Genomic DNA, 15,107 nt, shown 5'->3' with positions numbered 1-15,107 from the left:
GAAAATGAAAATCAAATGCACAAGATAGCAAGTCACATCCTCTATGATGGGTAAAATAATAATTACGAAAATAACAAGTGTGGATGGAGATGTGGGGAAATGGGAGCTCTGATACACCACTGGTAGAATGGAAAGCAATGTAGCCACTTGGGGGAAACAGTTGGGAAGTTCCTCAGTATCTTAAGCTGAGCTCTGCTCCAGTGATTTTATTCCTAGATGTCTACCCAAGAATAATGAATCAGGGATTGGGGTGTAGCTCAGTGGTAGAACACTTAACCTAGCATGCATGGGTCTGTGTTCCATCCACAGGACAAAATATCTGCAAATCATGTATTTAACAAGGGACTTGAATTAAGTGAGGGCAACTTGAATTCCATTAACTGACCAAAGATATTATATACATAAAGTAGGACATAATCTAGCATTAAAAATGAATGAATCTCAAAAATCAATATACTGAATGAAAGGGTTATTCCAAGAAACACATATTGTGATTGTACTTTTGGTTTTGGTGGTGATTCTGGGGTTGAACCCTGAAGTATTTTACTACTGAGTTTGCTGAGTTACATCCCAGCCATTTTTATTTCTTATTTTGAAATAGGGTCTTGCTTAATCACATAAGGTGGACTGGAACTTGTGATCTTTCTGCCTTAGCCTTCCAGTTGGTGGAATTACAGGCATATATCACCATACCATGTTCAGTGTTGGTTTGATTTTATATTTATGAAATGCCCAGAATAAGCAATCCTATACAACAGAGTAGTTGTTACTGATTGCCTAAAGCTGATTTGAGGATGGGGAATGAGGAGTTACTATTAATGGTGACAAGACTTCTTTATGGAGTAAGAATATTCCAAAATTAGATTATAATGATGGTTGCACAGTCTGTAAATACACTAAAAACCCCACCTAACTGTATAAATTTGAGGGATGAATTTTGCAGTATAAAAATTGTATCTCAGTAAAACTATTTAAGCAATAAAAGCACATGATCAATATTGTTCCTCTGGAAGCAGGTCACTGTGGGCTGTCTCCAGTCTCTGTGTTGGGTGGGCTGTTATGGAGGTTTGAGTCAGCTGGGCTTCTGTGCTCCAACCTTCCCTAGGCTACACCTTTCTGTTTTTTGTACCAAGGCTTCTCCCATTTTGCTTCCTGCTTTGGTTCCTGGAAATATTTCAATGTATGACTCCTTCCAAGAGAATGAAGTGGAAGGAATCATTCTGAACATTCTAGTGAGAGCATGGTCGCCTGGACTCTTACAGCCTTGAGTGTTATACCTTTTTACAAATTCCTCAATACTTCCTTCAAGGAATGTATAGTATATCAGAGGTTTGTTTTCAATTCAATAAAGCAAAAGAAGAGGAATAATATAGAAACAGAAAAATACCTATAATTCACTGTCAGGTGTTTTCACCTTTTCTTATTCATTTATTTTTTGGGGGTGAGGGGAGTTGGGATTGTGCTGTACAGATGACATTACATCCTTCTCTTTATTTTAGCAGTACAGCAGAATCATTTCCCCACATTTTTAAAATCCTTCTAGTGTTCATGTTAGTATATTCCATTGCATGAATGCAGCACAATTAACTTAATCACCAGCCTGGCTGGTGTTCCCGTTTCAACATATACTTTTAATCTCTGAATACCATCCCCCGCATCTTTCTTTCAACTTTTCCAATTTGTAAAAGCATCTCATCTCCTAGCTCTTCCTCCTTTATCCTTTGCTTGAGCAGCCACTCCACTGAGAATGTGATTGCCCCAACCTCAAAACCTTTAGCTGAATCCCCTTTATGTCAGGAACATTTCCACAATACAGAATAAAGAAATGAGAAACAGAGCCATACATCCATGGATGCTTGATATGGTAATAAGGACACTGTTGATAAATGTTCCTGGGTGCTGCATGTCCATCTGGAAGAAGGAGAAAGGCCAATGTGGAGGAAAGAGAGAGGAGGAAATGCAGAGGAAGAACTTGGTTTGTACCTCTTGTCATTCAGAAAATTCATCTTGGGGATTGGTTAGACTTAAAAGGTTAAAGGCAAAACTATAAAACTTTTAGACTGTTAGATTCTTCTTCATTGTCTCCAGGTTAAATTTATTTTTTTTCAAATAAGACTCAAAAACATATTAAACTGTAAAGGAAAGAATTGACAAGTTCACCTATCTCAAAATGAAGAACTTCTAGTTATTGACAGACGCCACGCCAGGCATAGTGGTGCAAAACTGTAGTCTCAGATATTTTCAAGGTTGAAGTGGGAAAATTCCTTGGGCCCAGGAGTTCAAAACTAGTCCATGAGATTAATTTAATTTGTAATCAGCCTTAGTACCTGAGTCGTAGTTAGTGGGAACCTGAATAGATTTGCTCTCTACTCATCCACCAACATTCTTTGGAAGCTGTTTAACATCATCACAATCTAGGATTTGTGGAGAGGACTAGAGGATTTTTTTTTTTTTTGGTGAGATATTTTGCTCCTTTCTTATGCCTAATTGCCATTCTTTTCTTTCTCCTTCCACTCTTCAACCTTTCTCAGACTCCTTCCTCTGCTTCCCTTCAGGAAATACTGAACTTTGTGTGATCTGCACAATCCTGGAGTTCCTCTTTCACATAAATTCTCAGGCTTCCATATAAGAGTTTGGAAGAATGATGAAGAATAGTCCCCAATAAATCAGAAAGCCACATATCCAGCTGGCCTGCTTCCCTGGCTCAATAATGCACGGAGAGAGAGCAGCTGAGCCAATTTGTATCCCTGCGGCCCGCGACTGTGAATGTGATGCCCAAGCACACTCCCAGCAGCAGTTTGTGTATTCTGCTATACACATCATTTGACCTAATCTATCTGTTGCCTCTCATTTTCACTCACCTCTATGTTTGAAGAGCATCCAGCAGACACAGATAGATGTCGTTCCTTAATTTTGACTTCTGTATAGCCAACCATTGTATGATTTTTGCCTGGCAGTGCTAGGAAGTGAACCCAGGCTCTCTCTCAGGCTAGGCAGGGGCTTTCCTACCAAGATGCATTCCCAGCCTCGTACCATTGTATGCATAATCCTCTATGCTCATTGGCTCTTCAGTTGGTGAGAATGTGGGCTGTCTTTATCTTTCCTGCTATTTCTTTCATATATTTCTGTGTTCTCCTGGGAGAGTTACTCTAGGGAATTTTACTAGAAGTAAACATGCAGGGTTGCAAACCTCACATGTTTTAAGTGTTCTAGATATTGACGACTGGTTTTTCCAAGAGGTTCTGCCAAATTATACCTTTGGAAGATGTCCCTGATGGTTGCTGTTTACCTACATCATCAGCACACTTCCCATCTTGAGACATTTTAATTCTTGTTCATCTTACGCAGATGTGAAATACTATCTCATTGTTTTCCTCTTTGTAAATTGCCACATATTTCTTGCTTCATGTGGATGTACCGTAAACTCAACCAACCATTCCCCTAATGATGGACATTCAGCGGGTTTCCCTTTTGTGTGTATGTTGGTTTTGGACATTGCAAACAGTGCTGCAAAGAGGCAACCTGGACAAACATTTTTATGTACTGGTGCTTCACTAGCAGGTCCATTTCCAAAACTTCCATTGATGGGTCAAGTCAGCACTTTTTATTGTAAGAAATACTGACAAAAATTCTTTTTACGAAATATTATAATGTTTTCAGTCCTATTGATTGTGTAAAAAAAGAAAACTTTTTCTGATAACTTTGCCAATAACTTATGACGTCTATCCTTTCAATATTTGACAATTGAAAAATCCCTGAGACCTTAGTGTTGTTTTTAATCTGCATTCCCCTGTCCATTGCCTGTTATTTAAATTGCCTGTTTGTATGTTTTATTTCTCTGTGAGTTCTTGTCTTAATATCTATAGGAGCTCTTACTTATATGTAAGTGTAGTTTCTCTTTGCTATATGTATAGCATTTTTTATTTGTTTGTTTGCTTTTGTCACAAAATATTTCAGTTTTTTAAAATTTTCTTTTTTAATTGATTTTTTAAATAATAAATGACAGCAGAATGCATTATAATTCTTATTACACATATACAGCATAATTTTTCAGATCTCTGGTTTATATAAAGTATGTTGACACCAATTTGTATCTTCATATATGTACTTTGGATAATGATGTCTATCACATTCCACCATCCTTGATAATCCCCTTCCCCCCTTCCCCTCCCACCCCTCTGCCCTATCTAGTTAAACTAATATGTATTGTTTATCCTTTATAACCTTGGAGCTTCCTACTTTGCTTAATAAAATCTTCCACATGCCAATATTACCCAAATACTTCTATGTATTTGCCTGATACTCTTATAGTTTTGTTTTTAGTTTAGACTCTTAATTCATCTACCCTGTATCTTTGTACATGATGTAAAGTAGGAGCCAAACTTTCCCAGCATCGTTTATTACATAATACATTCTTTGATGCTCACTGGGAATGGCACCCAAAGCACACAGCTGGCACAGGATGGCAGTTGGGTGCATGGGCCTGGAGCAGAGTGCGGGGCTCAGCTCCCACAATTGGGTACTGTGGGCCTCAATTCCCTCATCTTTAAGATGGAGGAAATAATACAGTTACCTATATTAGTTCATTTTATGTTTTTATGATAAGCTATCTGAGGCCAGTTAACTTATAAAGAGGTTAATTTGGCTCATAATTTTGGTAGCTGGTGTGCCTAAACCACATAGCACCAGCATCCTGGTGAGGAACCTTTGTATGGCAACATGGCAGAGAATCAGAAAGGAAAAACAACATGAGCAGAAGGGACCAAAGTGTGAATGGCCTCACTTTACAACAAAACCAGCTCTCTTTAGAACTAATCTGATCCCATGAGACCTGACCCACTCCCTGGAAACAGCATTAATCCAGTTATGAGAGCAGAGTCCCCACTGACCTAAGGACTTTCCCCTGGGCCCCACTTCTTAAAGCACACTGGGGTAAGCTTCCAACATGTGAACCTTTGGGGAATGAGACACGTCACAGCACGACCTTGTAAGTTTTTTGTTTTCTTGTAATTTTAACTACACATAATAATGGGATTCATTGTGATATATCCATACATGCACAGAGTATAATTTGGTCTATTTCATTCCCCCATGCCCTCCTTTCCTCCCTTTTCTTCCCTCCTCTGACCCCCTTCCTCTCGTCTACGGTCTCTCTTCTATTTTCATGAGGTTCCTCTTCTTTATTTTTCTCTCTCTTGCTTTTATATATGAGAGAAAATTTAAGACCCTTCACTTTTGGAGTCTGACTAATTTCACTTAGCACAACTTTCTCAAGTTGTATCCATGTTCTCAAAAATGACATAGCTTCGTTTATCTTTTTCGCTGAATAAAACCATATATATATATATATATATATATATATATATATATATATATATATATATATATCACATTTTCTTTATCCTTATATTCATCGGTGGACACCTACATGGTTTCATAATTTAACTATTATGAATTGTGCTACTATAAACACCTCAGAAGTTTTTTAAATAACTAAATAGGTTGAATGATATTTACCTTGTGCTGACACTTTACTGAATTCTTTTGTTGGTTCTAATCTCGTTTACTTTTAGTGAGTCTTTGTAGTTACTTAGTTATTTGGCCACATTATTAGAACAATGATTTTGTCTTTTATTTTTCATTATTTACACCACTGTTATTCTTCATATTGAACAGATGGAATCTCCAGAAACGTAATAGTACACCATTTTTATTTATTTAAGATTACATTTGTTGTTTTTTTTCCAGATTTTATTGTTATGAAATGAATACGTATATCAGATAACGTGTAATTTTTCACCATACCTCTTCTAATGTTGGAAAACTATAGTGTTTTAGATAGGGAAAGATACACTGTGTGTTCTATGTGTACCAATTTTTTTCCCTAGATGATGCATGAATATATATCAGGAAGAATACATAATGTATTTCCTGTGAATTTAAAAAGGAAAATTTAAATGATGTTTTAAATATTCATGGCATTGTATATTCATGTATAGTCATGGATTCCAAATAGCTCTAAGTATTGTGGTAATATTAGGTTTAGTATTGCATAATGAGTGTGTTTGGGTATTGCTAGGAGATCCTATATATTTATCAAAAATTATGTATGATTAAAAGAATGTTCACTTCTTAATGAGTAGGACAACAGGTGTGAATATATGTGTTCTGAAACAGGAATGGGTGTCAAGACAACCAAATGATTACAGATTTTTGAACATGGGGTTCAATGGATATATCTCATATTGAATATAAAATTATTTATAGGCCAATGTACAAATGATGAGAAAAGTATCTTTAATATAATATTCAGGAGTTTTGTGCTTCATATGAATTTAATTTTTATGTAGTTGTACTTGTTCAGTTAATTTCCTCAGAAGGGCACATGGTAGTATATCTGAGTCTGTGCCTCACCTGTCCCTACCAATCACTTGACTTGTTAGAAGATGATTTAAAAGCAATGTTGGTAAACTTTTGGCTCTTAATGTTAATTAGAGCTCATAAGCTACCCAGTGACAAGGAGGAAGTCATTAGTAATTTAAATTGGCATGACTAATGATAATTATCTAATAGGTAGTTACTACCAGTGGGGCTCCCAAATGACATGGCCTTCCTAACTTCAGTGTGATACATGAGAAATATAGTAACAAGTATAATTTTTTCCTGGAACTGAGAATATTTAAATCATTTTTTCAGTTTAAGGATGTTTTCTTCTATTTCTTTGATTTTTTAAAAAAACTTCTCCATGTATTCCTCTCTCATTCTGGACTTCTTATTGTTTGCATTTAAAATTTTCTGTGTTTGGGCTTCATTTCTCTCATAGTTTCACTCTTGATTTCAATTTCTTTGTAATTCTGCTCTGCATTTGTTACATTTCCTTCTATTTGTGCATGTAACACTTCCTGCCCTAAGAGGTGCTCAATAATTCTAGAATGAATTGATTTTGTCTTCTAGGAGACCGTATTTTTCCATATTAAATTCTTAACTTAGAAACCATATTTGTGTCTGGGAAAGTCTTCTTTTTTACATTGAATTGTATTATTTGCATCTCCTTAAGTTATTCTCTCTCTCTCTCTCTCTCTCTCTCTCTCTCTCTCTCTCTCTCTCTCTCTCTCTCCACACACACACACACACACACACACACACAAATGTCTTTCCTGCTTCTTCCTTACTTTTGCCTAGTTGTTCCTCTTGATCTTCCTTAGTGGAGTATAATTTTTTTTCTTTGCCTATTTTTGTCTGAGTGTGAGGCCTTTGGTTCCTGTGGGTCAGCCTGTCAGGATGTCTCAGGCCATAGCAGAAGGAGCATAGGAGTTTGGTTCCAGGGGGCCAGTAGCAAACTTGCTGGCAAACTGTCCCATCTCTATATGCTGGGCCCCATCATCTCTTAACCTTTCAGAGTGGGGTATTTCTGCCCATTGGTGCTGCATCCCAAGGAGAATGAGGAAGGACAGACAGAGAGAAAATTTTGTTTGTTGAGTAAATGTTCCCAACTTCTCTTCTAAGTAAACTCTCAACTTAAAATGTAAATGCTGTCTGCTGCATGGTTATTTTGGGGATCACTGAAAAATATAGGTCCAATAAGTTCTTAATGTTGATTAGAGCTCAAAAGCTACCCAGTGACAAGGAGGAAGTCATTAGTAATTTAAATTGGCATGACTAATGATAATTATCTAATAGGTAGTTACTACCAGTGGGGCTCCCAAATGACTGGCTCAATTTTAGACCTATATTGGAGATACCTTGAGTCATTTTCCAAAATGAAAGAAAATTATTTGCCTACTTGTCCACATTTTTCTCTTATTAGCATCAGCATACAAATAATAAAAAAATTAAGGAAGTAGAATGTTATTAAATCTAAGAAACTAGAACGATGCAATATAAGTTAGAAATGCAAGGTGCCATGTAACAGAAAGCACTTTCCACAACTCCTTTGTTGTTGGAGGGACTCTGTCTGGTTCCTGGTTACTTCTTATGATCCTAGAGAGACTCTCTGGGCTCAGAATACCATGAAAAACATGAGGAGTTTCATAACAGTAAAACAGAAGATCTTACTAAAAGTATTTTAGACTTTTTGGGGGATGGGGTATTCTGAGGATTGAACTCAGGGGCACTTAACAACTGAGCACCATCCCTAAGCCCTATTTTGTATTTGATTTAGAGACAGGGTCTCACTGAGTTGCTTAGCACCTCACTTTTGCTGAAGCTGGCTTTGAACTCAGGATCCTCCTGCCTCAGCCTAGACTTTTTAATGCTCTCAAGTTTTCCCCTCAGGAGATTAAAAAGGAGAGTCAGGAGTTCAAGTGAAAAATCTGAAATCTCAGAATGTAAATTTTGACTGGATATGGTGGCACATGCCTGTTGCAAATTCAAAGCCAGCCTCAGCAATGTAGTGAAGCCCTAAACAACTTAGGGAGACCCTGTCCCAAATAAAAAATAAAAAAGCCTAGAGTTGTAGCTTAGTAGTTAAGTGCCCCTTAGTTCAATCCCTGGTATCAAAAAAAAAAAAAGAGTAAATTTTGTTTTTTAAATAAATACTAGTTTATTATTCTTACTCCCCCCAAATGAACACCATTTTTTTTTATCTTGTTTTCACAGTTCAGGTTGGTGAATAAATAAACAAAAGAAAAGTAGAGTAGGAAAATAAAACACAAGTGTCCAATGCTACAAGATATTTTCAAGGGCACCAGGATCTTAAAATTCTTACTGGATTTAGTGCATGGTTCACTTTGGGAGGGAACAATTTTAATTATACTAATCTCTAAACCTGCTGTTGGCTCATAGATTGGAAAGAGCAGCCCCTCCACAGTCTGTGCCTGGGGTCCTCACCACTTCTCTCACTGCCTTGCAGTCCTGTTGTGAAGGCATCAGAACTGTCCCATTTTCCTTGGCCACCACATGAAGAACATGCACACAGTACAAGGGTGCACACTGACCAAGCTATGAGGACACTGAACATCCAAGTTGGTTGTGGCTTGGTAGCCTTAACCACTTCTGCCTCCTGTGACCAGCAAGGCAGGCGTCTGCTATGGGAAATATTGTTGTTTGAAGTTGCCTGTAAACCATGAGTTCTCCTGAGGCTTCCTTATTGTTCTTGATGTACTAGTGCACATCTACTCCATTCACTATTCCTTGGCTGTAAGCCAGTCTCAGATCTCCCCCTGTTATGGTCAGAGCCACAGGACTTTGGAAAGGAGTCCCAGTATCTTGCTGGATGCAGTTTCAGTCTATGCAGAGTCGGTAGAGTGGGCATGTCAGGCACCACCTTTCACATAGCAGACAACACAGGCAGCCTCCAGCCGATGGGACCAAACCAAAGGTTCGCGTTTAACCCAGTTTTCTCCCTTCTCGTGCTAGATGGATGGAGTGGAACCCTGGCTTCCCCTTGAGTATCGACGCCAGATGCCATAAGGATCTGCCCCGGGATATCCAATTTGATAGTGAGAAAGGAGTGGACTTTGTCCTGAACTACTCCAAAGCGTGAGTTTCTGAGAACTTAAGGATGCTGGGTGGCCCCTCAGAAGCCAGGGCTGGGCATGGGACTCTTACTCCTTTCCTCATGGGGGCTTTGGGTTGGATGAGCAGCACCCAAAGCATTTGATTATATCCTGGCCATAGAGTGAATTCTCAGTGTACTACCACAGATAACCTCTAACCCAGGTCAGCGTGTGTACTAACACAGTCGTAACCCGAGGACTCTAGGCACCAGGCATTGCTGTGTTTTCACCTTGGGTGGGCATTATTGTTTGGAACATGCAGTTGCCAGCCACATCTTATCTTCTCGAAGCCCAAATCAAGGTGGACAGTGTCTAGGCACTGGGTGGAGGATGGAAGAAAGGAAGGGAAGCAAGGAGGGAGGTGGCGTGAAGGCCAGGCAGTGCCTTTCTTATGTCTACTCAGTGATTCTTAAGGTCATTGTTATCTTTGTATCCAGGGAGCCTGGCACAGCAGCTGCCACAGAATAGGTGCTCAGACAACTCTGTCAAATGAATTGAATGTGACCCATCTGGCCACTAGGGGCCAGTATTGCTACCTCCCAGGACTTCCCTTCACTGTGGAGAAAGGACACACACACAAGATACAAGTACCTTCTCCTCATGCATCTCCTTCATGGCTCACGGCAGCCAAGACCAGAGGTTCTCAATCCCGACTACATTGAATATTATAGATTCCATGCTGTTCCACCCCTCCCCATATAGTCCACTGAACTGTGGTCTTTGCATTGCTGCTGGGGCATCTTTTAAATTTTCCTGGGTGACTCAAGTGTGCAACCAGACTTGAAAACACTGGCCTAGAGGCCTCTCTGGGCCTCACCTACCCTCACATACCAGTCGTATGTAAGATCAAGTCCATGTGCTGGGGTCTCAGGGAACTTGTCCTACTCTCGATGCTTCATCATCTCTCCCTGGTATCAGTGTTCTTGGAAATATCCTTCCACCTGCTCCCCTGAGCTTCCACAGCATTTGGTTGGCTCATGAGTTGTTGGGAGGCTGCTTATAAAAAAGCAAATATAATTCTTTCACTCTCCTCCCTGAAATCCTTTAGTGATTGTCCCAATTTCAGGTGAGATCCCAGGTATGTCTACCTAGATTTTAAGATCCATTCAAGTGGACCTGCCATCCCCAGGCTTTTCTCCTCCGCACCTGCCCAGGCTGCTCCAGCCACGCGAATCCAGTAATCTATAGGGCATCTTCGTGGCCCCCTAACTTTTCCCATGTTGTTTTCTCTGCCACAAACACCCTTCGCCGCTTATTTGCCAGTATGTAGGTAACAGACCCTTCTCCAAGAAGCTCCTGCCAGTCCCTGGGCCTAGTGAAGTCTCGTCCCCTGTGCTCTTACACCCCCGCCCACACTGGCCACCATCCCTTCAGTACTGCTGCAGCCCATCTGGCTCCACATCATCTTGGTCACTTAGCCTCTTGAATGAGGGGCTGTTTGGCAGGAATAAAAGCAAAGAAATCCTGGGATAGGCCCTTCAGCTTCTCCTAACACAGCACAGCTGGGGCAGTCAGCTGAGCACTGACTCTGTGTTGGCACATTGGACCCAGACACATGAGATCCAAGAGACAAGAGGACCTTCCTCTGAGCCATGTGGGCTGAATCTTAGGGAGGCAAAGGCAACTCAGAGGAACCCACTGTACGAGCGCACATGGGGAGGGGCTCTGGCTGGTGCGCGCAATCCTAGGATGTTGTCTAGTTTCTCTGAGACTAGATGTTGTCCTCTGGAAAAGAAGACCCAGCTCCTACTCAGGATTATGAAACTGATTTGGGGCCATGTAAGCCATCTGAGCTGATTCATTGAAGGGTACCCCTAAAGACAGTGCTAGTCTTCACCCATTCTTAATAATGGGGTGAGACCCACTGGGTGCTCCTCCAGCACCACCTGGCCATTGAGCAGGTGCACCCTCAGACAGAAGTACATAAAGAGACTCTCCACCTGGGCATTCTCTTAATGATAGGACCCAGGAATGCTTCAAAGCCAAGGGACGTTTGGTCTGGCTTTGTTGCAGGCCAAGCAGACACACATGGGGGTCTGACAACAGGACAGGATGTTGTGATGGGGACAGCACCGTTCACAAAGGTGTGTCATGGCCAGGTCAGGCCTGCTGGGGAGCCCAGTGGGTTGTGAAACTTCCTGGTGGCTTTAAGGGAAGAACAGCCTGTGTGTTTATCATCTATGCACTCACTGTTTGAAGTATGGAACTCAATTGCAGGACTGGTGAGACTGATAAGGGAATGGCCTCTTTAAAGGAAATTGAGAAAGAGAGCTTCCTTCTTGATAGAGCAGACAGTACAGAATGTGCATGAGTCTGGAGTGTGGTGACTGAGAAGCTCAACCATATACCCTCTGTGCAATTTGCAACAGACGTGACTGGTGGAGGACAGTTCCTTAAAGGGCCTTGTGTGAAGCATCCTTGTTCAGGGGCCATAAGGCACCCAACCCACACCACAGCTATCTTCCCAGGAAGGCAGCATCCAATGCACTACCACAAGCTGCAGTTGTAATATTTGCCATCAATAGAATGAATCTTCTGCATCCAGGGAAATTGGGAGATGTGTGAGTGTTTGAAACAAGCAGTGATGGAGTTAGAGCTGCATTTTAGAAGCTTGACCTTGACAGCCTTTATGGGCCAGAAAAGCCCAGGTGGGGAAGAGGCCCCATGAACACAGGGGACAGGGAACAGGGCAGATGCAGGATGTGGTGTAGGGTCTAGTCAGAGTTTGGCTCACAATGGGAAGATTCTGAGGAGAGAATTGAAGACATTAAAAAAGATAAGTTTGGTCATTAAAAAAGATAAGCCGAGAGGGTACAGCCAGCTTTAAGGCCATAGCAGTAGATGGCAGCCCTCTGAGGGACAGGGGAGTGAGGCCAAGACCAGGCAGAGGTTTGGAAGGGAGGAGAGGAATGTGGTCTGAAAGCAACAATCCCACTGCTCCTGCCCACAGTCCCTAGACAGCCATCTGCTGCTTGTTCAAGGAGGACAGTTATATACAACTGATCCTCCTATTCCTAACCACATGCAAATTGAAATTTTTCCCAAAAAATAAACCATAAAACTAAACTTTTTCTTCTGGTCATTATTCCCTTAACAATGCAGAACAATGCCTGCTTCAATAGCATTGACAGTATATCAGTTATTGTAAATAATTTGGGGATGATTTAAAGTATTAGTATTGCAAACACCTTGCTTGGCATTTGGTGTGGCCATTCAGACAGGCTTCTCAACAAAACCTGCAACCACCAGGCAATTGTTAGGGGATCTCAACTCAAGGAGCATTGAAGACCAGGATCCATCCTGCCTGAGCCACCATTTCCTCGCCTTTTTGCTTGTGGGGCTGTGCTCTTGGGTGTGCATAGGTTATTTGCAAATTACCAAGTCATTTTATATAATGCACTTAAGCATCTACAAACCATCAGGTCCTGGATCCTGGAACCAATTCCCACAGATATTGAGGGACAACTATGTGGCAGCTGCTCAAAAGGGGAGAATGGAGCAGTCCTTTGAGAAGAGGGAGGCTTCAGAAGGGCAAGAGCCTGGGGAATAGAGACAGAGCACCATAGAGGGAGAAGATTTTTAGTGGAGAAGTAAAATTCAGAGCCAATAGGGGGCAGAGGGATAGCACAGAGGCTGGGGCAAGAGAAGTGACCACAAAGGGATGGAAAGGAGGGTGGCTGAGGAAACTCATTCACATAACTCTGGAAAGCAGAGCTATGAGTTTTGCATGAGAAGAAGACCCCCTACCCTGTTATTGCCACTCCACCTCATAAACCAGATGACCCCATGCCAGTGAAGTATTCTTAGAGTGTTAGTTCCTTAACTTCACTAATGCTACCCCTAAACATTGAAAATTCTTTAGCAGTGCCTCTCATGCCGTGGTGGCCCATTATCGGTGGAGGATATGTTCCAAGAGCTCCAGTAGAAACCTGAAACTGTGGACAGTACTGAACCATATACACACTGTGTTTTCTCCTGAGCATACACAGCTATGATGAACTTTTACCTTGTCACTTAAATGGGACACATTGCAGCTTCTCTTTGACATATTAAAATTATCTGCATCATTCCTTTGGCATTTGGGGCCCTTATTAACGAAAATAAGGGTTACTTGACCACAATCACTGTGATACCACTACAGTCAATCTGATAACTGATCAGTTATCTGAGATGAGATGGCTACAAAACGACCAATGGGTGGATACACTGGACAAAAGAATGATTCATATCCTGGGTGGGTGGAGCAGGCCAACAAAGAAGACAAAGTTCTTGATCCTGTATTCCTGAAGTTGGATATGTAGACTAGAGTAAGGGAATCAGACAAAACAAACAAACAAACAAACAAACAAATAAATAAATAAATAAATAAATAAATAAATAAATAAATAAATAAATAAATAATAAAGGCTTCTGGAAGAGAAGATGCCCAAGCTGAGTGTTGAAGGGCATATAGGCATTAGCCATGCTGATTGGACAGAAGGAGTGGGAAGAGATGGCCACTTTGTGAAAGTAAGAGTCACAGCAACCTAGGAGGAGCAGAGTGGATGCTTGTGCAGGGAAGTGGGGCTAAGCCTGCCAAGGCAGGAGATGGACAAGGAGTATCTCCTGTACCTGGGCAGGCATGGTCATGAGGGTTGGAAGCAGGGGCAAGGTCCAAGGGACAGACACTGAGGGCAGACATTTAGAATCAAGAAAGGACAGATCACTTGTCAGAAGTTTCCACAGATCAGAGGAGATCAGAGATGATTAGGGTCCTTTGGCTGTGGCCACTTTGAAGTATTAGCACCAGGGACAGAGAACAGAAGGGTAAAGGTTACTTTTCTATGAAAAGTTTATTGCGGGGGAAGGGAAGAAAAGGGTCAAAGAAATTAGATAGAGGGACAAGGGGAAGGGAAAGAACCACTTGCTAGCTGTAGACCAACTTTGTAAACAGGTCCCCTAGAACACAAGGACCTGGGCTGTAGACTTTAATATGAACAACAAGAGATAACCATGGTAATAGTCACTAATATCTGTTAAACTCTTTACCTAGCAATGCTTTTGTACATCATGGCAGCCCTGTGAGACAGTGGCTATCTTTATGTCCTTTTCAGAGATGAGATAACTAAGGCACTATGAAAGTAAGGGACTTATCAAGCCTGTGTGGCTGGGAAGTGCTCGGGCTAGAATTTTAGACCAGACCCTTATGTTCTGTGCTGATCTGTACCCCTCAGCTGCCCTCTCTCCTGGGCCTGGAAAAACTGCGAGCCCCATGCAGGATTCTTGTGTTCAGACCCTCAGCACATGGTGGGGGTATTGTAGAGTCTGAGACCCTCTGATGCAGCCCCTGGTGGACTGAAAGGAAGATCCTCTCAGCATTCGTGGATCCCGAGGATAATGTGCTGGAAAGCATATATCCAGGGCCCTTGTCCACCATGGATCAGGCTTTGGAAGTACTTCTCTGTCCACGATTAACTAGTCCCCATGGTAGAAGGCTGAAACTTGTGGCTGAGGTCACCCAGGAGGCCTTCCCCATTGAGCCCCTGGCTCTGCACAGCTTGGTTTCCTCCCTACTTCTGGGTAGCTGAACTATTTCCTCTAAGCCACCTGCTGTGCCTGGAAGGAGGCCAG

General features: G+C 41.5%; 1 protein-coding gene across 2 annotated transcripts in view; it reads left to right on the top strand.

Moving 5' to 3' along the window:
• The window catches only part of Alox5 (arachidonate 5-lipoxygenase), a 60,132-nt gene that overhangs the window by 24,971 nt on the left and 20,054 nt on the right, over positions 1 to 15,107 (top strand). For both annotated transcript variants that reach the window (XM_058583648.1, XM_046458441.2), the window contains exon 4: positions 9,358 to 9,480. In XM_058583648.1, the coding sequence (XP_058439631.1) occupies positions 9,358 to 9,480 (123 nt within the window). The remainder of the gene's footprint in view (positions 1 to 9,357; positions 9,481 to 15,107) is intronic.

Source organism: Marmota monax, unplaced genomic scaffold (genome assembly GCF_021218885.2).
Source record: "Marmota monax isolate L192 unplaced genomic scaffold, Marmota_monax_Labrador192_F-V1.1 WCK01_AAM20220418_F8-fsc00161, whole genome shotgun sequence".
Classification (NCBI taxonomy): Eukaryota; Metazoa; Chordata; class Mammalia; order Rodentia; family Sciuridae; genus Marmota; species Marmota monax.
The sequence above is the reverse complement of the archived record's forward strand: the minus strand, read 5'-3'. Positions and strand labels throughout refer to the sequence as shown.